This window comes from Aythya marila (assembly GCF_965140915.1).
Source record: "Aythya marila genome assembly, chromosome: 2".
NCBI classification, from domain to species: domain Eukaryota; kingdom Metazoa; phylum Chordata; class Aves; order Anseriformes; family Anatidae; genus Aythya; species Aythya marila.
In genome coordinates, this window is record NC_139043.1 from 10890188 (window position 1) to 10916643 (window position 26456).

Consider the following 26456-nt stretch of genomic DNA (forward strand, 5'->3'; position numbering starts at 1 on the left):
TGCTTCTGTTATAATTTCCTTACAGGCAATCAGACTCCTAAGATTTAATTAACTATTAATACCTTTTTTGCCCTGTTTCTCTCAAGGTATTGGGTTTCCTCGGTAGCAATTTATGAACATATTGTGATCTTCATGATTAGTTTGGAGTTCATTATCTGTTAAGGTAGTGTTATTAAAATACCCAGTTGACAAGTATGACAAATAGGAGTTTGCCACTGTAAACAAAGAATCCTTCTGGTTTCTAAACCATTTCATGGCTTCTTCACTAATGCGAAGAACCGAAACGTAAATCTTTTCATCCATACTTCCTTATATTTTTTCTCTCTCCCTTTGATGTGATACATGATTTATTTAGTTGATTGGCTTCTCTCCCTCTCTCTTGTAAAGGCTCTTTCTGTACTGTCTTTGTGTACTGTGACAGGGAATGCCCTGGCACCATCTGCAGCAGATATGATGTGACCACGCTGCGTTGCCTTTGGCTCATGGAGTGTTTCTTTGGCTGTGACATATTCTTTGTTTGTTTTATATGTGTGTGTGGTTCTTCAGTTCTAAGCGCCAAAAATAACACAGCCCACAGCAACGCTATTCTTGAAGCTGGAGGCTTGTGTAGCTTGCCATCGGGCATGGCATGAAGGCAACTGAGGACACATAGCATGCTGGAACAGCGTTGGAGTGCCCTGGGCAGGAGGAGTCAGTCTTGGCGTGGTTTACGTCCATGTTCTCTATCTGGAGCAACTAACCTCGTGGCCATGCTTTGCCTTCTTCCCAGAGGGAACAAGTTGGCTTTCTCCAGAATGGAGCCTGAGAATGGTTTACTTTGGGAATGAGACAGAGTGACCATAGTCCCCTGGGTAGAGGTATCCCAACTTTTTGGGAGGATAAAGCTGATGGAAAGAATATTAGCTAGGATAATGTTGATATGCTGTAATTGAAGAATTTGTATTGTTTTAAACTGAAGTTTAAAGTTTAAAGTTTTTTTGATGAAACTCAGTTCCACCAGTCAGCCGTTTCACAACATCTGTGATAGAAAAATGTATTTTTCACAAACAGGTACACAGACTCTCAACTGTTTTAATTGGTATTCAAATGGGACGGTCCAGTACCAGGTCCTTGAATGGACATAAATCATTTTTGCATATTTATGCTGTGGACTCATTTTTATTACATTCTAATTTGATATAAGTGCAGCTAAGTCAGGTCATCTAAGAGAACTGAGCAGATTCTAAGCCTACAGAGAGTAGTCTCCGTGAGTCCCTTGTTAGCTATGTGCTGACTGACATTAATCAGCACTGATGGGATAGCATCCCAGAAAAGAATTACTTGGTATGAAAGATTACTTTAAAATGATGAGATTTTTCTGGTCCCAAAGTTGAGGTGGAGTCACTAGCAGATTGAGTATGTGACCCCCTTGGTTTGACATTTAGTCCTATGAGGAGGATTTCTTCTCCAAATATCACTCTATGAAATTTCTCTAGTCAATCCCTGAGGATATTTAAAGTTAAGGGCCTCTCCCATCCATAAATCTGTTTCTGTTGCCTTAATTCTCCTGCTGTTCTCTTTCTAGGCTGTCTGCTTTAACAGAAATCAATTTCTAGAAGCACTGATTAGAGCAAAGATGAGAATGAGCAATTTGAACAGGTAGAGAATAATCATAAGAGAGTATAAATAAGAAAATGAGCAATTTGAACAGGTAGAGAATAATCATAAGAGAGTATGAATAAGAATATGTAATGCAATGGCAAGAAAAAAATTGTAAAATCAAGATACTTACAGTATTGCTTATTTGAAGCTCAGAAAGTTGTTAGAAAAACTTGTCATTATTTATAGTACATCTGATGAGAATTTAAATCTCCCTAGTATTTTGCATGTTGCAACTAAATAGTCATGCATAAACAAAAATAGTAAGCCATAAGAATGATTAGGAGAGCAGATTACTCTGGATTTAGAACTAGATAATCCTGTTTTTTTAACTTTACATGAGCAAAATTATTGTAGCACCTGATATTTTTGACTGAAATGGAAACTTAGATACGTTTTTCTGCTCTGGTGGTTTCTTATCCTTTGTCAAGTCATTCCTCTAAATGTATCTGCCTTTTTGTTACTGAAGAGCAGGCTTATCTGAAAACAATGGTTCGAAATAAAGCATCCTCCTGTTAGCCATAAAAATGCAGCGGCTGCTTGAGTTCACTTCTAATCAGTGTTACCGGCTCCTTTGCCACATTTTTACATTATCCCAATATTTTAAATGCGACCACGTGGAGCAAATAGCGTTATTAAGAGCAACTCTTCAGAATCCAGTATATGTTAATCAAACCGTGGCCAGTTGTACTGTGGTGGAACAGGTGAATGCTGAAGGAGATGCTCAGGAAGCTCACATTCTACCAGCTGAGAAAGGAGGAGGAACAGTGCAGTGAAGATTTTTCCGTGCCCTGCAGTGTAATAGCAATTTCTGATTATGTGAGGGTAAGCAAAAGTGTGGAGTCCGACACTAAGCAGCGTGATGCAACTTCCTCAGCAGGCCACAAAGCTGCTTCTAGTGACTGAGTGTCTCTTGAGTATTCACCTCAGAGAAAAGCGAATTCAGTTTGTATTGGGTTGGCTCAATTATACATATGTTCATTACAGAAAACAAACATGGAAACACATCACCAGGCAATGACAGTGTGGAAAACTCAGTTTTAAATACTACTTCATGTGCTTTCAGTTACAGTCAAAGACAAGTTACTTCTTTCTGTCTGATTCTACTAAGTCGATCTCCGTTATTCCATATCTTTTGCTGTCCTCTCTCTTTTACTCTGATAAACTTCTTCGCTTCCTTGTTTTAGCCAGAAAACAATGGGTTTGTTTTGTTTTGTATTGTTTTTCTGTTTTCATAACACTTCTTACATTAAACCAAGATAATACACCAAGTCTGGAGTTTTAAAGCTTGTAAATCCTTAGTCATAGATCATCCTAGAAAAAACAGGTATGTCCTCTTTTGAACAGGTTGCTCAAAAATCATTATGTTTATAAAACAAAAAAAAAAGCAATCTAAAATGGATCATTTGACTACTTAATAAAAAAAAATTGTCAGTAAAATTGCTGATTTGGTCATATGTAAAATATCTGTATTATGTGTGCTGGTACGTTCACAATGGGAGATTTTCATTATATTTCACCCTTGTTACCTGTAGATAGCTACAGTGGTAATAAAGCTTTTATCTATTTGATAATATTGGTTTAGTCTTAATTTTGCTTATGAGTTAATTATAATATTCTATTTTGGATGGTATGTATCTTGAATGTTGCTGGTAGTAATAGTCCAGTTTAAGATTTGCTTGTAGACATTTTTGACTAAGGAGGGTGGAAGCAGAGATGACAGGAAAAAAATGTAAACTTGTCTTGGAAAAAGACTGTGAAGAACATAGCTACATTTGTTCTGTGTAGTAGGAGAATTAAAGATGCTAAATTAGGAGCTTTGGTTAAAATACTATCTTGAGTTTATAATACATATTAATAATTACTTAGCCCATCAAGCTCTTCCCTCAATAGACACCATTTCTTGAATTTGTGATTTTATGTTAATTACATTAATTAAGGTGCTTAAATAAAGACATAAAAAAAATGACCAACCCAATGAAGTAGATGGTAGTAGGATAGTTTGGATAGGTGAAGTCATCTCTGGTCTGAGCATAAATAAAATGATTCGTTTTAACAGCTCAATCATATGGTTATTAACAACAGTGATACTCCATGTCTGATGCTTGCCAATGAGTGCAAACTCATTTAAACTTTCTTTACTGTGCATGTTGCTATGAAAATTGTAATGTTCAATGTTTAACGGTTTTCCTGGATAGTACATGCAAACTATTAATTCCAGTGTAACTATTCAGAAGGAAAGTGGTGGAAGTATTTCTGACTTGAAAATCGCCATCTCCGTTTTCATTTAGACACAATGTTTGAAGTACTCCATGCTTCTGTTAGTATTCCGGTTGAAGTTGTGCAAGTTTACACAGAATACTTAACAGACTACCTTAATTTCTAATTACTGAAAGCAAACCAATTTCCTTTTTATGCCACAAGCAGGATTGATTTTTGCTTGAATCATAACATCTTTATAATATTTAAAAGGGAAACTTTTAGCTTTTTTCTTTTCTTTTTTTTTTTTTTTTGCTGTAAATAAATGTGGTTTTCTATTAGAAATGAAAGATAAAAACGAGTGCGATATGGCTATTTAACAGGTTGTTATCTGGTCTAAAGTGCTCATCAAGGCTTTCTCTGTAATCAGTGGGGAGAGAGTGATCTCCAGAGCACTCCTCATACCATCTATTTTAGGCTGCAGTTTCATATTTCCATTCATACAAACAATATAATCACCAAAAGCAGCAGGCCTGCCCTGATGGCTTTTCCAGCTGTTGTGCTGTTCCCTAGCTGGTAATTATGTGAACATTTGTGTGACAGTGTGATGTGTTTGAAACTCAGATAAGAATGGAAATTAAATTAGATAGAAAACTCTGAAAAACTGAATCACGAAAGCACTGGAATGTATATTTTTTAAGCGTGTTTTGAACGGAGACGCACAATATGAGCTGACTAAATATTTAATCTGCGAGGTATCAGCCAGGATGTTATATTCTGAGTCATGTATTATTTGTTTGTCTCTGCAGTGCTTCCCCAGGAAAATGCTGGCTGGCGCTGTGACCGTGTGTACACAAGCAGTTGTACATATTTACGCAACGCCACGACTGGTTGCTGCTCCTCCTCCTTGCTGGTAGTGCTCGGTGCGCACGTGTGTACACCACCAGCATATCACATATAAGCAGTTTTTTGGGTTGGAAAAGGTGGAGCAGAGCCCTTTTTTAAAATAATTTCCTCCTTAAGAAGGTGGTAGTAGTTTTGAAAGGGAGATTGTTCTTTTTTTGATAAGGATTGAGTAGCTCAGTACCTTAATTACTTGCTTTCCATGGTCATATTGGTGGGTTACACAATCTTAAATTGTATGAGAGAATTTAAATTACTGAAACAAGGAATTACTTGAATTGAAATTACAATGTTTTTGACAGAAACGACCCAGGTGATTAACGTTATAGGAAACTGCGTGGTGCCTGGGGTATCTGAAAGCATGCACAAACAAGATTATTCTGTAGCTTTGTTGCAGCAGGAGCAGAAACATCAGGCAGATCTGAGTTTCCTGAACTGCAGTGCTTCATTGGATCACTATCAAGCTTATGCATTCTATTTTTATTTTTATTTTTTTAAATTGTACAAAATCAGAGTCTGTATTCATGCAAATGCTATATTTCTAAAATATGACAGAGAGATGAAACAACATTTAAAAACCCACATCCTACTTGGCTAGTGTATGTGCCTTCAAGGTGAGTGTTGCAGACACCGATGTCAGAAGGAAAAGAAAATTCATAATTTCTGTATAGCTCAGTTTCTCTGTGTCCATTTGGAATTTTGGACTGCACAAAATGCAGATAATCTAAGCAGTGTTTCCTTGCACTGGCACCAGCTCCGTCAATGGCCGTGTGGCCCGTGCAGGTTGCTAGTGCTGTGTGGGGTGCCATGGAAATCAAACGCAGCCTGCTCCTATACCTGTGAGTCTCTTTGTGGAGTGGAAGTACAGAAGAAGAATGTTATGTTTTGGTCGTATTTAGCTTAGTGAATTTAATCCATAATCAAAATATCCATAACTGTAAACATACCAAAAGGTAGCTTAGAAGAAAAAATAAAAATAAAAAAAAAAAAAAAAAAAAAGTGCTGTTACATTCCCAATGTAAGCAGTTTTACTTTTCTCTACATCTATATTGTCTTCAGCTCTTGGACCAGCTCTCAGTTTCTGGCAAGGAGGGAACATCTATTTCAGATATATTATTTTGAAACACAAATACCTATAATGCTTAGCCTGTGTGTTGTGAAAGCTGATTTATAACAAACACAGCACTCCGTCTGGGTGTAGCAGGCAGCCTACGCTTCAGAGCTGAGAACTTGAGATACACAACAGTGAGCACAGATCTTCACCTGCCTCTCCACTGAGATAGCTGGTTGGATTCCTGAGATTGGGGCTTCAGCATTTTAAGTTCTTATGCTGTGTAGCTGTATTTGCTAAAAGTCACAGCCATCTCCTCCATTTTTACTTTCAGTATGATCAAGTGACCTATTCTTTCAAATTAAAAAAAGTCTGAAAAAATATGCGTGAACTCTCTGCTGTCATGCTCTGAATCTAAAGCAAAATGCATCAGCAGAAGTAGGAACACAGTATAAAACTCAGAAAGGATTTTTTTAAGGATTTTTGACGCTTTCATTTTATGTGTTATTTCTTAAGCTCTGTCCCCATATCTAGAACATCTTTATATACCTGTAGGTAACCCGTAGTATTAATGGCAGTCTTTCTGTTGAGTTTAATGGGATCTGCCGTATTTTATCAGATCTCAGTTGGGAGATAAGATTTCCATGTAGGACAGCCCAAGACCTCTGTCTTTTCCTGGACGAGTTGCTTAGCTGATGGAGAGCTGCTGCCAGCAGCCTGCTACTTGCCTTCATACAGCAGAGGGTGGAGGCACCCACCATCAAGATAATTGATCAGACCAAGATTAGAGTGTTTGCCACTAAAATTAGCATCTATTTACACTTGTCACGCTGTGTTATTTTACGTAAGGCAGCTGTTTCCTATATGTATTTCACTTTGGCCTTTTACAGAGATACTTGCGTTTTTCCAGTACTCGCCTTTTGATAAGTTCAGATGGCTGAAAATACAATTCTTTATGAGTCCATTCAACTGAGGGTTTTATTTAAATACCTTGTCAGCTTTGTTTTTTGGACCACAGCGCAGGGGCACCCACGTAAACCAGTTGCTGCATCTCAGGACCAACAGCTGCCTTCAGGAGGTCTCTCTGAGGGCCAAGTTTGCTATTCCTGTGCATCGCTCGGTGGCCATGTATACTGAGCTTTTTGGGACAGGGTTTGGCTTCGTGTTGTGTCTTGTACGGCACCAAGCAAAGGAGCTGTGAGCTGTACGACAGCTGTAGGCGAAAAGTTCACCATCTGATCCCCTGCAAGTGCCAGCTACTTTTGTGTCTGTGTTGTGCTCCCATGGTGATTGCAGCTCTAGTCTGCTGCCTCCCCACCCCGAGATCAAACCAGACCTTCCCCTTAAGTTTTAAGGTATGTTTTAAAGCTCGTGTATGAGATGGAGGCTTTGGACAGAAAGGCATGCTGAAGACTGGCTAGTTTGAGAAAAAGTTATGGAGTTGTAAGCACGAATTGCTCCTGTGCAGACAGACTGGGTCCCTTATCATTTCTCCTTTTGCATGTGGAGCAAGCATGTATTGCAGTTGGGTTTGGGTTCTTCTGTGGCCCAGTTTGGGTCAGCAACGGGAGGTGTCGAGATCCAGCTGCCACTTGGTTGCGGCACAGAGCTTCTGCAGTTTGGTGCTGAGAAGGAGGGACGGTGTGATGGCATGTACCAGGTTCCCTGCATCTCAGTCCTCCCCTGTTGTTGCCACACAGCTCAGGTGGGGTGTGCAGCAGGTAACCATGGGGTTTGGGATGCTGCAAGGCCAGTGAGTACAGTGCCAGCCCTCGCCTCCAGCTGTGCTGAGCCTCTGAGCTGCCTGTGGTGTCAGGATGATAACTAGAACAAAGCTCATAAATAAAAGAAAATGATTGTTTATTGCTGCTAATTTTGAAGAAAAATCCTGACATTTGTTTATGCACAGTCCCAAATAAGCTTAAAATTATTGTTTCACATTTTAATAATTGGTATTTTGTGTTAAATTTTTGTGTACTATTTTTGTGTACAGTTGAATGCTCGCACTCACACGCCCTATCTGTCAGTAATTAATGATTATCCTCCACTGTTCTCCTCTCAAACTTCTCTTTTGCTATCGGACAGGTGTGCACGTACGTTAGCTGTGTGCATGTGTGCATTTATCTGATTCTTCTGGCAGAGGCTTGTTTCTGAAGGTCAGCACATTTACATTCAATGGTGTGATGATGCAGAGCTTTCTTGAAAGGTGATAACAAACCACAAACAGGCTGAAGATTCTTATCCCTTGCTTTCCAAGCAGTGTTGCAATAATTGAGAACACACTTTAGCGGGCTCTCAGAAGTTGATTACAAAAATTGTAATTTTGCTAGACACTTCTGTGCTAATTTCAAGGAGGTTTCTTCTGCCAGTTTGTGAGCAGAGAAAAAAAAATGACCTATAAATATTGTAATGTTGAGCAGCAGTTTGAAGATTCGCTGGTTGCTTGTGTGTGTCCTGCAGACTGGCAGCCTCATTTGGTGAGATTTGGAATTTAATATGCAGATTATCAGGCCAAGCCTCCTCTTCTCATCAGACAGACCCTCATTTTATAGGGGAGGGATTAGCACAGTTAAATTGTATTCTGAACTGGTTGTTTCAGCCCCCTAACTGATTAGGGCTGCTTTGCTGATTTAGGGGATTTCACTTTGTCTCCATGCCCTGTCCTCTCATCTGAAAGCATATTTGCTTTACTTCTCGTGGTTGGCTACATAATAGCAGGGTAGGGATTGGATTACACCTCCCAGCCTGGCGATAGGGAGGACTGGGCAGGAGCGTAACAAACCAGTATTGCTTCAACTCCCCGTCTCCGAGGCAAGGCTAACCAGCTCCTGTTGAAAACAGCAAGCAGGAATTTCTTTATCTCTCTCCTTTGTTTCTTAACTTGGTGCCGCGTGCTTCAGTGCGTGCAGTGCCAGGAGAAGACTTGCACTCCTGGGATCCATACTGCCACTTCTGCACAAAGACATCTCAATATTGTTTTCGCCCTAATCCCATAGTGAGTCTGATGGGGGTAGTTAGGACCTCCAACATCATGTTTGCTGTCTCTAGGCTAGAGTTGAACTTTGTTTTTGTATCCGTCATGTTTCATACATTGAGACAGTTTCTCACATTTCATTATTAAAAAATAAACACCTTTTCTGATTAAAATCCCATGCCTTAATAGTTTCTTAGTTTCGCTGCTGACTTCTGGCTGAAAAGGAACAGATATTATTTCACCCAGGCCCTGCCAGTGTTGTTTTACAGTCTGTGAATATCTATTCCATGTACACCATGCAGAATTTAATAAAAGTGAAAATTCTTTGGGGGTTTAGGGGCGGAGCAATTTTCTAACAGCAATTCCAAGTAAAAACTCTCTCTCTAGCCATGTGTGCTTTGCTGTGAAAGCTGATAGCCTCGTATTTAAAAAAATTGAAAACATAGCCCTTTTGGATCTCCAGACAGCACAGTCTGAACATTGACTAAGTACTCTACAAAAAGCCACTGGGGATTTATTGCTCCTCATTTATAGCCGGGGAAAATGAAGACAATGTTTGGCTGGTGGCAGTACTTGCACTCTGGTTGAGAACACAGATTGGATTTGAGAAACTGGAGGTTCAGAGCCTTGTCACTAGCGCACACGCTGCCACGGTTAAAACAGGCAGATTAAACCTCTTCGTTGATTGGAGTGGGTTTAAGGGTTTATGTTCTGTGTTGTATGTCTGCCTGTTCAGGAATGCGAATGAGAAATATCACAAAACACGTTGCTTACATTCAAGAAGTTTACTGGGTCGTGGTCCTGCAACTATGGGTGCTGCTATGCAAAATAAGTGGTCTCTTCGGCAGGATGCACTGGGTTAAGACTGGATTTCTGTTCCCACAACTTTTGCAGCCTGCTGTAGAGCTGTAGGGAAATCACGTCTTTGCTAAGTGGCTGATTTTCTACCATCAGTAAAATGGGGACAATGACAGCATCTGTGTGCTGTGTTTTGAGAACTATTAAAGACTTGAAGAAACTGCAGTAGACAAGAGTGCTGTGGTTCTGATTGGGAAGTTATTAATCCAATGTTAAAATGGAAATGTGCTCAAAATCCAAAAGTTAGCAAACATTGACAAAGATAATTTTCACTTCAAAGATCTCCTTGCTTGTATTTGCATAAATAGGTGTGTGTATGCGCACACATGAAATGCATGTAACATGAATATATAAATAGTTGAGTTTTTCTCATTATTTCAGGCAGTTTGGAAGCTTCAGCACTGTATTTCTCAGCATACTGATGGTGTTCACTTGCATAGTATTTGAAAGTGAAATAATAGGTTTGAGTCTCTGCCTGCTTAAGCCTTCCTTGGAATTTGGAGACCTTGGAAAACTCATTTATGATGTTTAATACCACCTGAACAGGTTCTTCTGTTGAGTTTCGATTTCTACAGAAGCAGAGAGTGATCAGGTTGGGCAGGTGAGCGTCTACCCAGCATGGTACAGAGCTGAAGTGCTGTGCCTGGCATCTGAGTCATTGCTTGGCCCAGGACCCTTGTTGGTAGCCAGCCTAAGGTTCATGTGTATTAGCTTGGATCACAAACTTGCACTGCTGTTCTTTCTCTATTTATCTCTTTTATTATTACTTACTTTTTATGTAGTGGCAACATGTAGAAACCAAACAGACTTGGACCACGTTGTGGTAGATATTTTGAAAGCATGTAGATATTTTGAAAGCATGTGAAGTAATTGGTAGCATCTGTCTCCAAAGGTTTTTACACTAAAAAACCTCCCAAGGTCCTACAATATTCTACATTTACTTAAATGCCTCTGATACTGTACAGCAATTTATCAAATGCCCCGTGTTGCTCTGATTATTGTGTGATTTGCTACACAAACATATACTTTGCTCAAACAGAAATTTGTTATATGATTATATGCATTTTGTTTCCTTTAGAGAAAAAAAATAATAAAAAATAAATAAAACAGAGTAAACCAGTTGGGAGCAAAGCTTGAGAGAGAATGCAGGACTAGAATAACAAGATAGAAAATAACATGTCCTCAAAGAGAAGGGTTGATTGGAGGGTTGACCATGAGGGTGGTCTTCATCCCTTTTTGTGAGTTTATAACTCTAAGGCATTAACGGTTCCTGTCAGCCGTGTTACTAAAAAAGTAAAAATCAGAACTGATATAACTCGTGTTTTTTTTTTTTGTTTTTTTTTTTTTTTCATTCAATGCTTCTGCTTCAAATAAAGTTTTCCTCAGATTTACTCCTGATATTAAATAAATGTATTTTTTTTTGTGAAGATGGTGGTGATGACAGTCACAAAAGAATTATGGTTGCTGGAATTCGTTGTCAACCATGGAACAGAGGATACTTAGCTGATAGCTTTGTCTTAAAGCAGGCAAATACAGATTTTTTTGCTAGGAGATAGGTAAAGACAGAGCACCTAGAGAAACCATAAAAAGAAGAGAAATTCAGCTAGCTCTGTAACTGTAAGAGAGATATAACTAGAAAAATATGTTCACAAAACAGATATTTCCACTTGATTCCAAGTCAGGACCTAGTCAATTCACTTACCTGCCGATTGCGTGCGATCACAGCTCTCTTTACTTCTCCATGCGTAGTGACTCAAAGAGATTTTCTTGGGATTCTGCTAAAAATGTAAGAAGTATAATGATCTTAAAACAGGAAGGTTGCCTTTTGTTGAGGGAAAATCATTTTAGATTGTTTATTCCAAGTAAATATTTTGTGTTGGTCTAGAAGCAACAAATTATATTGGGTAAAGGCCAACATTTTGCAACTGAACCTCATGTATATACAAACGTTAGGCTACGTATGTTTTGCTCTCAGCAGTGGAATTCATCATAGTGTGGTCACTGTAGTTGGCTCAAGAAAAGGAGAAAAAACACCTAGTACTGTAACTCTAGCTGTTCGGTTTCATACAAGATGCATGAATTTCACGTTCTTTATAAATGCGTTGTACTCACAGTCACATCGTAGATTTATTGGCACATCTCCAGGCTCATTCTATAATGTGTGTGCTATAGGATATAGCATGGTATAGAAATATTACAGAAGTTTCAATTAATTTAAAGAAGTCTCCTTAAGGGTGCAAATATAGGTGGAAGTTCAGCAATGATAAGTCCAAGCAGCATGCATGTCAATTTTGGAGTCTGATCATTTTCTCTGTAGAAGACTATATTGCAGTGAAATCCTGTAAATGTGTACATCATAACCTCAAGGGGAAGAAAAGATGATTTTGAATAATAGGGTAAATTATATAAATATTGAGGGTTTATAAACAACCTAAAACTTAGAATGTGTGCAATTTTACATAATTTAAAAAGAGTATTTATTTGCTGATGTATTTTATAACCTAATGCTAACAGTTAAGGACTTTTGTGCTTTGTATGCAGGTATATGTCTCGAGTCCATGGTATGCATCCAAAAGAAACCACACGTCAGCTGAGTTTAGCAGTCAAAGATGGTCTTATTGTTGAAACCCTGACGGTGGGGTGTAAAGGGTCAAAAGCTGGTATTGAACAAGAAGGATATTGGTTGCCAGGAGATGAGATTGTGAGTATAAAATCTTTGAGAAAATAGATCACGATTTCTGATATCTTAGCATGAAACTTGTTTTAATTTCTATTTGAAGTTATTTATAGATGCTGTGTTGATGCTTGTGAACAGGGAAGTAATGCACTCTTAAACCTTTTTAACCTTTTCTGTTCCATAGGAGCTCTTCTCAAATTTGAGTTTTCTGCTGTGAAAAACTGTCAAAGTCTTTTGCTCAGTCATGCCTAATTTATGTAGTGTTACCTCTTCTACAGTTGTATAGGAAGATAGTATACGTAATGCTATTGGTATTACTTGAAATCCTCAGACGTCCTTGAATCCCAAAGATGGTATGTTTTAAAAGAGATCAAATGAAGAATTTCTGATTAATATTGCTTTAATCTGAATCTGAGGAAGGAAAAAATACTCCATTTCAAAAGTATTCACTTTCAAAAGTTTCAATATTACTCCCTTTTGAAAGTACCACAAAATGTTGTACATTTTGTTATATATAAACACACACAAGAAGATGTGTTTTACAGATATCTGGAAACACCAGGGCATTCATTCAGGAATAGTTTTCATAATAAATTAGTTACAGGCATCCAGACATTGTTCCGCTGGATATGTAAAATAAATTTTTAAATCCAGTTCTACAGTTGAAAGTTACGTATAGGGAAGAAAAGCATTTTTTTCTCAGTCCCTACATAGCTAAGTTGAAAGTACTTACAGTGCTAACTGAGAATAGTCTGATATGCCAGGAACAAAAGTTGCACAATTATTTTGCTGTGTTCAGAAGCCTGCTCTCTGTATTTACAAGATCATGTTTTCCAAATAAAAAACAGTTCAGCAAAGCTTTAAAATACTTGAACTAGGAACTGTTGCTTTGGAATATAAATTGTATTAAATACTGGTGAAATGGACAACAATGTCCAGACATAGATAATAACCAAAATGTTGAAGAAAAACAGAAAAAGTCTGCAGGAAAATTAATTCTAAAAGGCACTGAAAGATTCTTTGCAGTATTGAAGCCGTCAATAAGATCCTGAAAGGGAAACAGTAGATTATTTTTTCTTCGAAAGTGAGAGAAATATAAAGTATCCATAATAGAAAGCATTATGTTTAAAATTATCCCAGTTGTACTAATTTGAAGTATTGCAATATAGACATTACATCTCTATTAAGATTTTCATTCTAATTTAATTAGAAATCCTCAAGGGAGCTTCCAAGGTGTATTTAGTTTTGTTTTCGCAATTCTCCCTGGGAGTAAACATTCCAGCTTAGCTCTTCTAAGTATTTCTTATGTCAGTTTTATCTGTTTAGAGGTGATGTTAATTGTGTAGGCTCAACATGATACAGTCTGAGATCTGCAGTTATCTCAAGTATTCAATGTTTTTGTTTCCTCTATTACTAAGACAAAAAAAAATGAAAACGAATCAAAATGGCCATTTCTCAAAGAGTCATTCAAAAAAATACCCCTAATACTTACAAGCAACATTTATTTAACAAAACTTACAAGATAATCAGTGTATAAATTACTGGTGACCCATTGGAATTAAGTCATTATTTTATCTCAGAATGAAAAAAGTTGTCTTTGATTTAACTTTAATCATGTTATGAATAGCCTTTTGGTTAGAAGTGTTGTCTGTATTTACAGCATGACTGCTAAGCCCTGATGGGTCATGCTGTGTCCATACATCCGATGGCCATCTCAGTTGTTCAGAACACCAGTGCACACTTGACTTAACAGCTTTATGTGTTAGTAGGAACCATGTTCCAATGCAGGCCATGTTTCAACAGTACCCACCTTCCAACTTCTTGATCCTAATACTGAATCAAAACACTGCAGATGCATCAAGCAAAATGTATTGACTTGGTTTTAAATCATTCTGTTTGTTCTTTTATTCAAACATTTTTAACGAGAAACAAAGTGTCATTGACATCAGATCAGATATTTTCTATTCTGCAATAATTGGCACAAAACGATGATTTTTGGTATGTTCTCTACATTGGACAAACTGGATAGTGTTAGATGTGCTTTGCACTGGGTCAAGATGCAATTTGTAGTTCTGTGTAATCCAGATCTGGTGCTAATGACTGTTAACCATAAACTAAAGTTACATTTCAGTGAGGATAAACACATGGGATTGTTTTCAGAGATCCACTTGTAGGAGATGGAACTCTGAAATACGTCTGTAATGTTTGAACAGTGACTTCAGACTCAGCAAATTTCAGCAATTACAGACAAATCCTTGACCCAGTTGGCAAACTCAGTTTGGCTGGTACTACAAAAACTTCGAAAGCTCATAAAATGAAAGACTGGAGGACTGATCCCCCACATCAGTGCAAAAAATGCCAGTGGATTTTAGCTCATTTTCTGGCACCATGCTCAATGAATAGCACTAAGAACCACCTGTTTCCAGGAGTTAGCAAAGGGAGACATTCTTCATGTTCCTCCCTAGACACTTTTTATCTGAATATTTGCTTGATGGTTTGCTTTTTTTAAAAAAAAAAATAATTTATTTTTTAAATTTTCGAAGTTTTGGACCTTAATCTTATCATTTTAAATCCATATTTAAATAAATGAATGAGTTGTCTGGTCTTCAGGTACCGCTGAGCACCTGTTTCATTTATGTAGGTACCTGACTACAGGCTGCCACAAGGCCTGAAAGTACTAGTTTTAAGGTTTTAATAATGACTGTGGATTGATTGCTCAATGGTAACAATAATTAAAAGCATCTGGATTATGAAAGCACTGCTTTGTTCAGGAAAGATTCATTAAATAGTTTGTGGTGGTTGCTTATGTATTTCCAAACATTTGCCCCTATCCAGTAGGTTGACATAATGATAGATTTATGCAGTGAGGACATGATCTCTGACAGGGTAACTTTCAGCCTTCAGAGGAAAGTGTTTAAAAAAAATGCTATTTTGTTATCATTGTTCTATCAATATGTTGATGAAGCTGTGGTTTTAAAAAAAAAAAAAGCGAAGAAGAAGCAAAGTATCCTGTACTCAGACATGTCATACAAAAGAGCTAGCTGATGTGCAAAGATTAAACCGTTTGGGGGCATCAGGAGGAGGCCCTTTCAAAAGGGACAGTCATGAAATGAATGTTCTGATGAACTGGAAACAAAGAATGATCAGATTTAAAATGACATAAAATTGTCCTCTTTTTCTCTCAGACATATATAGGAGAGAGATTTTTATAGATGTTACTAAAACTAATTTAATGTATGGAGTCAGTTGCCAAACATACTATATGCCAACAAATATTGAAGTTTTGGTAGCTATGCAAGAACTTTGCTGCAAATACTTTACTTCCTGGGCTTGTGCAGGTATTCATTTTGTTTGCTCATTTACCATCTGTACAGATGTTTTGCAAATTTTCAAAATGTGTTCTCATCTTACAGGCTTTCTCATCTTGCAGATGATTAATGCATTTGACACAAAATAAATGAGAGAAGAAATTATTTTCCATTGTTATCCAGCATTTTAGTTAGTAATTTTGCATTTTCACTGTTTGTCAATGACATTATTATGCAATTCAACAAAATCTCTGCAGCTTCTTGCCTTGCAAGGAAAATGTCAGTCCTGAAATCTGGTAATGGACATTTACTTTTCCTTTTTAAAAGCTTTATTTCTATTTCTCACAGAACTTTTGGAATTTGGAAGTGTTACTTATTTTGAACAAAAAAGAAATGATCTCTTTGCTCTATGGGTTTAGGAAAAAAAATGCAAATGAGTGTTGTTAATGATGTTGTCAATGCAATGATAAATACAAGGGGAGTATAGTTGTTGAAGAAAATAGTAATGAATGTCCTTACCTATTCATTTATGTTTTTAGTCATGCCATGATTTTTATGTACTTCTATCTTTGTAAAATAGTGGTCAGTCTAATCCTAATGAAAGAAATTGAATTAAAACACCAATGCCATGTAGCTTTGTGGGGGTTTAGCTATAGTTCTTAGTGTTGGTATGTCTTACTCATTTACATATTTTTGATTTTTCTACAGACAGTGTGCATGGAGCTATTTTCAGCATTTAATGTGCTAATTCTTCTCCTCATGATTAAAGTCATAAAACTGCAGTGACCCAGCGAGAGGCATTATGAATGTATAATTTCAATTTACACGTGTTCATAAAGCCAGACAATATTGTGTTCTTCTAAAATGGAGATCCGTTAGTAACACAAGTTCCATTGTTTGCATTTGAATGCAACATATCTCATAGCACTGCTGTGGTTTAAAGTTCATAGTGGCCAAATTCTCTACTGAGATGTGAAGAGCAAGGCTTCATGCTTAGTTAAGGCACTTGGAGCTGTTTCTTCACTGCCAAAATAAGTCTAAGGTAGTCATGTTTTTGAGAGATCACTCTTTTATAGAGGTCTATTTTCTGATCATTTAAATGATTGCTTATGGAAAGAGCCAGCAACTCTTGTGGCCAGTTAAGTCTGACTTTGGGCTTTAGTTGCAATTATTTTTCTGTGCACTTGGTCCTCTCTGAATCTCTAAATTGTTGTCTCTTCAATTCTTCCCCTGTAAAGGTTTTTTAGTTTAGTGTAAGAGCATGCTATTTGGAAGGGCAGTTTGCTTGCTATCTTGTTTGAAGAAAACCTTAGAAGAATGTGATTTTCCCCAGTCCTGTATTCAGAACTTGCCAACTCATACTGGGGATTTTCTGATATTTTGTATTTAGAAAGTACTGGTGCTTGCTCCACGTAACTCCGGATATGTTCAAGTCTCGAGTCTGTCTAAATAATCCATCTCTTCACACTGTCTGCTTTACCATCATTTTAACCTTTGTTGTAACCCACTGCCAGCACCGTGAGTTTTGTAGGTTATTTTGTTAACCGTAGGCACACACTCCATGATTATTGTGATTTGATGTGCTGCCGCTTCATTTTTGCTAGGATCAATCTACAGGAAAGGAGTATTTTGTTTGTTATGTTTGTGTTAATGTAAATTGCTTTAGATTGAGCAATGTCTGGGTTTCTTACTCGCTATGCTTAATTGCTTTTGTAATTGTATTGATTTTTCTATGCTAGGTAGCCAGAAGCTGTTTTGAACTGGCTATGTCATCTTGAGTCTCTCCATAAATATGAAGATAATTGTGAAAAGCTTAAGAGTGGTCACTGTGAGGGTTTCAATCTTTTACAGCATCAAATCCATTTTAAATTTAAAACAAAACAAAACAACTACAAAGCTACCAGTTATTGCTAGCAAGCCGGGGGCTTCTAACTAACTAGGCTGAGGAATGATTTTAATGTGCATCCCATTCATTTCAGTTAGGGGCAGAAGGATAATATGAAACAGCAATAGTGACAGCCAGTGGTTTCATCACGAATGCTCTTACTACTAGAGAGCACAAAGAGGAAGAACATGTCATACCAAATGAAGAAAAATTTTCTTCAATGTTTTAAAAAAAAACATCTATTTGTCTTCTCCATCTGTATTGCCTTGAATCTGAAGTCCTGTATGAATTCACTGATCCAAAGCCAAACGCAGACCAAACCATGACAGTTATTGTTCCTCTCATGTTGTAACCAACTGGGGATTTTCCAGGCTGGAACTTTCCAGACAGATTCTTAGTTATTTTGAAAGAACCAGTGTTCTTTACATCTGCTATTCACTGATCCAAAGAGTTAATGAAGGTACTTTTGAGAGACAAAAGTTCAGACTGGCTTCCATCTCTTATTCAACAGCTCAGGGAAAGTATGAGGAGGCTTTGAGGCTCAGGGCACCTATCAGTATGGTCACACAAGGGCACTCAAGGGAAATGAGCATCTGGGGGTCTTTGACTCTTTCTTTGCTGTCTTTTCATCCTCTTAAGGACCCATCACTCAGAGCTTACTTTGCCAAGAGAACAGCATCATATCAATCATTGTGCACTAAAAGCAAATGATTTTTCTAGGAAATTATTATCATAAAGTGCACTAGCGTAAAATTCTGCTTATTACTGAGCCAAAAATAAGTGTCCACTAGTGTAATATCCTGGTGTGCATTTGTAAAAGTTCAGAAAAACAAATTTTTTCAAGTCATCAAAGCATGGACTATTTTGTCTTTGAGAAGCAAATTAGAACTCAGAAGTCCCACCTCATGGATGAGAAATATTATTACACTCTTGCTGTGTTGAAGCCAAGACCCTCTTTTGTCTTTGCATTAGGACTGTTAGCATGCAACTCATGAGAATGGCCTCACTGTCTTCCCAGTGGCCTTTCTTTCCCCAGACAGGTTAAGAATCATGAACAATTATTTTCCAACTTTATTTTCCTTTTCCCATGCATTCAGGAGTATTTCTTCCCTCCACTCATCTTCCCTCCAAACCCTCCTTAGTTTTCATCCCCTAAAAAGAGTACCTGTACCTACTGAATGTCAGTGTAGAAGTTCACATTGTTTGAGGATCTTCCCACTACGAAAGACAACACTAGAAGAGTCCACTTTATTGCATATCTAAGAGATGATACTTCTTTTAAACTGGTGGAACAATCCCATCGGTATCTTCGCTCGCATCTCCCAGCTTTACCAACTTGACTGTTAAAAATTCAGTCAATCTAATGCTGTCTTCTTCTTTAAGGTTTTCAGTCACTGTGCTGTAGTTGAGATACTGATGTTGTTGTTCACAGATTTCACAAAATGCTTTTGCTGCCTGAAAGGGTGTTTAGTAGAATGGTAATTTGCTTACAGGTTCGAGGCAGACTAGTCACACTAGTCCACGTAATGCTTCCCCCATGGGACTCAAACAATTTTAATGGATTAGATGACTTAGACCAGCCCATCTTGAGTGTGTTCTGAAAATATGCATTTTGTGGGTTTTTGTTTGTTTGTTTGTTGTTGTTGTTGTTTTCACTTCTTTTGTGCCAACCCTGACGTGGTAGCATTGTTTTCATTCAGTTCGTGGATGCAAAATGCTGTGCATCTCTGGCAGTTACTTTGGTTCTTGTGATGCCATGCTGGTCACTGAATGAGGCTTTGTTGAAGCTGATTAACTTATTAACATTCATGCTTCATTCACAATAAATGCAGACCTCATTCTTTCATATCACTGACAGCTGGAGCCATACCAGCCACACCTATGGCACAGGGGAAAAAGACAAGAAATTGGAGGTTTAAGCGAGTTGTGTAGGAAGTTTTGTTGTTGGTTCAGATAAAAAAGGTTGGACTATTGTTTGAGGAAACTGTGTGTGCAGAAACATCAACTGGAAAAACACTACAAAATCTCATGGAAAAGATATGGCCAGGAAAGCGATGTAAACATATGCTAAGAAAGAAGAGTGGAGGGCAAGCCCTTTTGTGCACAGTGCTTCTTGGGAAGAGACTTGGAACTACAAGGAAATAGCAATTGATTTTTGGTTTTTGTTTCTTTTTTCCTGATCTGGATTCATCCTGTGTCTAAAGGGATCAAAACCTTCACATACATAATGTGGAAATAAAAGGCACTGCACCTAATAAATACTTCACTCCATCACTGATTTATCTCCCTAATGAAAATAGCCTACAAACCTCCTCTTGGTTCAACCTAAGTAAGAAATGGTGACATTAATAGCAGAAGTGAATCCAGTTTCTGAGCAGATAAGTTGCAAGTTTCTATTAACCTTGAACTCACTTGGAACACGAAGAAGGAAAAAAATATTTTCATTTAAGATCATATTCTCTTTCTAATATCCTGGAGGAGAATGCTTGCATTGCCTCACCTCAAATAATGGATACTACTGCTACCCAAACGTGATCTTCTGGGGAGGGAAACTGAGATTTATTCATTGCTTCAGGAACACAGCTTATAGGCTGAGAAGATAAACACAGAGGGATTTTAGCAGTTGTTTTGGCTGCTGGCATGCTAGTATACTTCTTAGAAAAAGTTCCCTTCTTGGTTAGCTCTGGGAGTTAGAGACTGGCTCTGTACTTTGGAACCAATCACCTTGAACTGGCCAGAACCTAACTACAAGGTAGGAGAGGGAATAAAAATCTACCTGTCATGGCAGGAATCCAGAGAAGACTTTGGTGGTTTCATGCCAGAAACAGAAGACTTCTAAGACAAACTGGCAATAAATTAATTAGACGAACTTGAGCTTGCAGATTAAGCTCAATGAAAGAAAGCCAAAAGAGTACGGAGAGGCTCTGGAATTCACTGCAGAACCTGAGTCTTCTTGCATGTGTGCATCAGAACTGGAAGCAGTTATCAGTGAAGAAAATGAAAATGGATTATCACGAGCCTATAAATGCATCTGTGTTTAATACATATTACGGAGAAAGAGATTTTGGTCTGTCTCCTCCTGACTGATGATTTTATGCTCTTTTCAGGATAAAAATGATTTCTAAAGTGAGATAAATTAAAAATAATGGAACAAATTAGTTGTTGGCTGATATTCTGAAAATCCGTATAAAATGAGCCATAATAAATAAATAAAGTACTTGAGGTTAAGCAAGATGTCTAGGTAGTTGTGAGGACATATGAAGTCATTATTGCTTTGGATTTCTTTTTGTGATAAAGTGTAAGTAATGAATACCACAAAGCGTCCTGCAAAGTCAGTTTGTGGAAATTCATTTTAAAGATGAAGCCCAGGTCATCAAAGGAGAGGATCTATAAAAAGGCAACTGATTTGCAATGGACAGATTATCCTGTCTGTAAAAGCACAGATCATTGTAGCTACTTGCTGCAGTAAGGTTTTAGAAAAGGAAGGAGAAGATAAAGTGAAACAATTTTCATAAAGGGATTCTAGCTGCTGACATCTTTTTGGCTTTGAAGGAGAGATGGATGCTTGCTTATTTGCTGAGCACTTCTGATGAGCAAAAGCAGCAGGAAAAAAATACCAAGCAAAACAGGAGCCAATGTGTTTAGTAAATACATATATACAAGGAAACTGCTAGGGAGAAAATGAGCTTACTTTGATGCTGAATTTACTCTAACATTACATGTAAAACATGGGATATCTAAGAAGCTTTATCTTTGTAAAGCCATCATCCTGATCAAGTATGGATCCTGTACAGCAATGATAAAAGGGAAATACTTTATTAAACAGCTAGCTCGCTATTTACCTGCTGCAGAGATGGATAAGTCCTCTGAGCCATCAAGCAATTAATCTTGCCTTCTTCAGTTCTGAGCCTTATCCGTCGTTGTGATGAAGAAAAGAGAAGAGCAGATTCAGTGGGGTACTGAATGCAAGTTTACAGGAGGATTCTTGCTTGCTGAGAAATAGATGGAGCTGAGGATGTTGTGTCATGAAGAGAAGGCTGACCCAAAGGGCAGGAGGAAGATTGACCTCACAGCAGGCTAGGACCTGTGGAGAAAAACATATGCATTGTCTCCACTGTGTTTGAAAACAATGGGAATGGTGCTCCATGACGCATTGTGTTTGTTAGACCCAGGTAGCATTTAATGCACTATACTGTCTGCCTGAAAACCAAGGTATCTGCTAGTGATTCGTGGTATGATTTCTTACTGGGGACTATACCCAGTGAGATACAGCATGCTTAAAAAAGAGGAAACTGTGCTTGTACTAGGTGCATAACTGCTAGTCTTCCTCTGAAGGAAGGAGTACGGATCTGCCTTGCCCAGCTCCATAGATGAAACAGCACATTCTGTAAACCTTTTATTACAGAGCAGTCACTTGGAAGTTCAACAGCAGTGCAAAACCAGTGGATAGTGGGAGACACTACAAGGTTGAGCATGGTTTATTTAGCATTTCCGCAGTCCTTAAGGGCTCTTGCACCTGCTCTTGTCTGCACCCCTTTCAGAGTGCTTTGGTATGGGACAGATTCAGATATTTATGCTCTGAGAGAAGTGTCGATGCACAGACCAATAATTTAAGCGTGTAGTAGCTGTTTAGAGCAAACGTGTAAGTAAGATGCATTTCCTTCAGGTTTTGTACTGGAGGACAGGAGTGCTGTAGATAGTGCACCCCTACAGTAGTTTATTACAATTGTGAATCATCAAGACTGAAAAATACACTGCAAAGTTTTAACAATTACCCATACAAAGCTCATGTGTAGTCAGAAAGCTTGGTTGGGAAAAGCTCAGATGCTGCCTGAAAAAAAGACAGAAAGGAATTGGTAGATTAACAATGGAAAATTTGTTTAGAAATAGCTATTGCTTTGGGGTTTTGTTTAAAGTGAATGGGTGCACAGGTGCAGCATGCCCTGGGACCTCTTACAGAGAGGACTGAGTGAAGAAAAGTTTGATTGAGTGATGTTATTGTAGACATATACATGCTAGAATGCAGTACCAGCTCTTGCTATCATAACAAAGGCTTTCCATTTGCCTCAGGAAGTTTGAAATATGAAAGATTAAGTACAGAAGATAGGAAGTTCTTCCCAGAAGCAGATGATGATGGATATAGGTTGCAAAATGCAAGATGTGAGAAAGGAATGTGTAGTCCTTGTGGGAGGCATTTCCTTTGATCTATCTGTCTACTTGATACAGACTGGTAGTCAACTTCTGTTTGATTCTGATGAAGAGTTACTGAAAGCCAACTAAGAGACATGAACAGCAGAATCCAAAACTCTAAAAGCTTCTCTCTTAGCTGAAGGAATCAAAGGAAAGAAGCATTCCTTGTGACTGTTCCTGAATCCTGAAATACCCCTGAAGAAACTGAATCCAGAACATTTGCCTCAGGAATAACGTCTTTAAATTGAGCATGGCCCAATTATCTCATTAGATGTCAGAGGAATTGTAGGAACTCACTCATTGAGATTCTTTCTAGTTTGAAAAGGTTACAGAATAATCAGGAAAAGATTCCACTAAAGTTTTGGATTGGCGATTTTAAAATGTCTTTAAATAAATATAGCATGCTACTATTTTCAAATAGGTTTTATTTTGGAACTGACTTCTTTCTGCTGGCGTGGACCTCGTTGCCATTCTAGATTCCTGTACTGTGACAGACCAAAAGTGTTGTTATGATAAGGTCTGGGTGAAATCTTGCAGTGTATCCGCTAATACTCTTCCTCTAGACTAAATGTTTAAAAAGCTGTTTTAAGTTCTTTATTAGTTGGACAGCAGGACCTGTAGGGACTGTTTAAAGCACAGACACTACAGGGCTGACCAGGACTTTGCACACAGGTAGGTCTGAATAAAAACGCAGTGATCCGAAAGGAGCTGTGTGCACGAGTGTGTATGAGAGTTACTGAGAAACACCACAGCAGCACATAGGTAAGCAGCAAAGAAACTCTGAAGAAGCACATGAAACAGAACACCTGGAAAAAAAAAAGTTGAAAGAGTGCTATGGGACACAGTGCCACACAGGAAAAGGCTGGGAACCATGAGCTCCATGGAAAGTGCTTTTCTTCGTTTGCGTCATACTGAATTTAGGACAACAGAACTGTATGTATGTTATTCATAAATAAACATGATTGCGCCAAAGAAGTAACTGACTTATAATTGTTTTTCCCATCTATGTGACCCCCTTTTTTTTTTTTAGCTTACTGTTTGGGTCCAAAGGATAGTCATAATTTGGATGGCTTGGGAAATCTAGTTCAACAGTGTGAAGCCAGCAAATCCCCATAAAGGGGAGTTTCAAGAATAGAGTTTTGCTTTTTTCCCCCCTCCCTTTTCCTCTCTCCACCTGATAGTAGAGTGACTTATTACCGAGTATCTGGGCTACCATTAAGGGACTTGGAGAAAACAGATTAACAGGTAAGAAATGAGTTATGTTAATGGCATATGCATTATAAAAAGGCAAAGTGGTCCTTTTAGACAGAATCTAAAGAGGAGGTTATATTGTTTTCATGTGCTATGACTACTTATAAATTATAGGAGAATAAAAATGTACTGTTTGTTTTTACTTTTTTTTTTTCTTTTTTTCTTCAATAATTACGGGCTTGGTAAGGTATGGGAGTGACCTAATTGTTCCAGTTGTGACCTCTAAGTTATTGTTAATTTCACTGTCAGTATGTGCTTCACATCTCCTACTTAATGGTATGCTAATTGTACAGCAGATTGTCACATTCTCCAACATACAGATTCCCTATTTCAATTACAGCTAAGTAAATCTCCATTACTAATGAGTAAGCATTTCTTTTCCATGTACATTTGCATTATAATGGACATTTTCTTTATGCACTAAAATTATTCTTTTCCTTGACAACAACTATATATTTTATTTTACAGTAAAGGCTACGACATGATGATTCATTCTTTTCTGTTGGGTTTATCTGTATTTAAATTGTCAAATGTTCTGGATAGCCTGACACTTTCTGTCCCGTGTTATTTTTCTGTATTTCCAGAATTAATTTATGTATTTGCTTTAAGACAACCAACTTAAGACAAATCACAGAAAAGTAAGCTTATGTGTCAGTCATCAATTAAGCTGTATTTCAGAATTGTTGCATTGCTTCATTCTTGTTGCTGAGAAATTTCAACTGCTGTTCATGTCAGCGCAAAGTGACCTTTATGATACCATGTTTGACTGATCTGAATGTAAAGAACAAGTGACCACAAGTGACCCATATCACCGCCAGATCCCACTCTGCTTAACAGAGCATAGCTCTTTGGCTATCAAATACAATCCCCCAAACAGACATTTGCTGCCCCGCTATGCATATATCTACAAATGCGATGGACAGCTGAGTAAAATGAGGGGGAAGGCCTCCTGGTACATCTGAGCTATGCAGCTCTGCTGCCAAATCTGCGCCCTCCGGAGGGTTGCAGCCAGTCTCTGGGTGCAGCTGAGCTTGGGCAGCCGGCTCCTGCCGGCGGAGGATTCCCTTCGTCTGCCAGCACCGTGACCCAAGGGGCTTTCCCTGCCCTTCCTCCGGGAATGAGGAGATTGGCAAATTGAGCCCCTGTGGCGGAGATCCTTCCTTTGTTCTGCATGGCCCTGGGAAAATGTGTCACCTTTTGTAAAAAAAATAAGGACTGTGAGTCTTGTCGAGAAAGCGATAATTTAATTTTTGTTCGTATGCACTGAAGAAACGTTGCTTTGGTTTTGTTGGGGTCACTGCCTACATGGTAAATTAAAAACAGGGGTCTTTTTGAGATGCCCAACACAGATTTATGTATCAAAGAGGGTGCGTTAATTAACAATAATGAATATTCTTGAAGATTTTTAAGTTGGTCTGGTGGTGGGTGTATATATGGGGCAGAAGATGGGGTGCTGGGTTCTTTTAATTATATAGGTACATGGGATGTTGAAAAGAAACAAAATTTGGTTAAAGCATTAGGTAGCATTGAAGAAATGCAGGAGGAAATGTTTGCAACCAAATGTTAGAAGTAACAGATTGATTTCCTGGTCACTGTGCATGAATTCTTTCTAGCCTTGTGTATATCCTGATAATCGGATGGATCACAGTATAGATACAAGTTTGTTTTGTTTTTATTTTGAAAGGCCTACGGTATGCAGCCTTTTTCCCAGACAGCAGCAAAAAACAAGGTGAACAATTTTTGCACTATGTGGTTTTGAATTCTGTCATATTTTCTATTACGTTTCTGTCTTCCATTAGGATAGCTTAGTTTCCTCTATTAACCACCACCATCATCCACATCACTTCCAATTCCGAGTTTAGTCTACATTATGTATGTATATAGTTTGCTGATTTTTTTCTCTCTCCTGGGGGCTGGAAGTGGTTACTCACACGTTACAGTTCAAGATGTTGTTACAATGGTTGCCCTTTAATCAGTCATTTTCGGAGTGGCTGATGACACCTGGTGGTGTGTTTCATAAATGCAGACTTAACCGGGTTTGCAGCTGGCGGAGCATTTTGACCTGGCCTAGCCCGAGCACTGGCAGTCAGAGTTTGAGCTATTTTAATGAATCTGACCTCCTGCATGAAAAAAAAAAAAAAAAAAAAATAAAATAAAATAAAATAAAATAAAATAAAATCTGTTGGGAGCACATTCTCCTCCCATCCAAACCGAAGTAAACCAAGAGAAGCAGTAACATTGCACTGCTGTTGGAGCAAAATTAATGCCTCTGACCTTGCTATTGAAGTCAATAGTATAGCTTCTCACAAGGGCTATGTATCTTTTTTATTTTCTTAATTAACTTTACCGATATATTGCATAAATGAATGTTTTATGTATATATATATTTACGCACTAAATATACTGCATTAAACTAAAAATCTTTCCCGTGAAAATCCTAGGTGATTATATTTAGAAATAATGATGTTTTCAAAACTTTGGAGTGGGAATACTGAGGGAAGCTTATTCTGGTGTTTTATTTA

General features: G+C 38.0%; 1 protein-coding gene across 6 annotated transcripts in view; it reads left to right on the top strand.

The window, feature by feature from the left end:
- The window catches only part of ZMYND11 (zinc finger MYND-type containing 11), a 107158-nt gene that overhangs the window by 49661 nt on the left and 31041 nt on the right, over positions 1 to 26456 (top strand). For 2 of the 6 annotated variants that reach the window (XM_082753462.1, XM_082753461.1), the window contains 2 exons: positions 12165 to 12324; positions 25619 to 25663. In XM_082753462.1, coding sequence (XP_082609588.1) covers positions 12165 to 12324; positions 25619 to 25663 — 205 coding nt within the window. The other 4 variants (XM_082753463.1, XM_082753464.1, XM_082753465.1 and 1 more) reach the window with 3 other exon arrangements.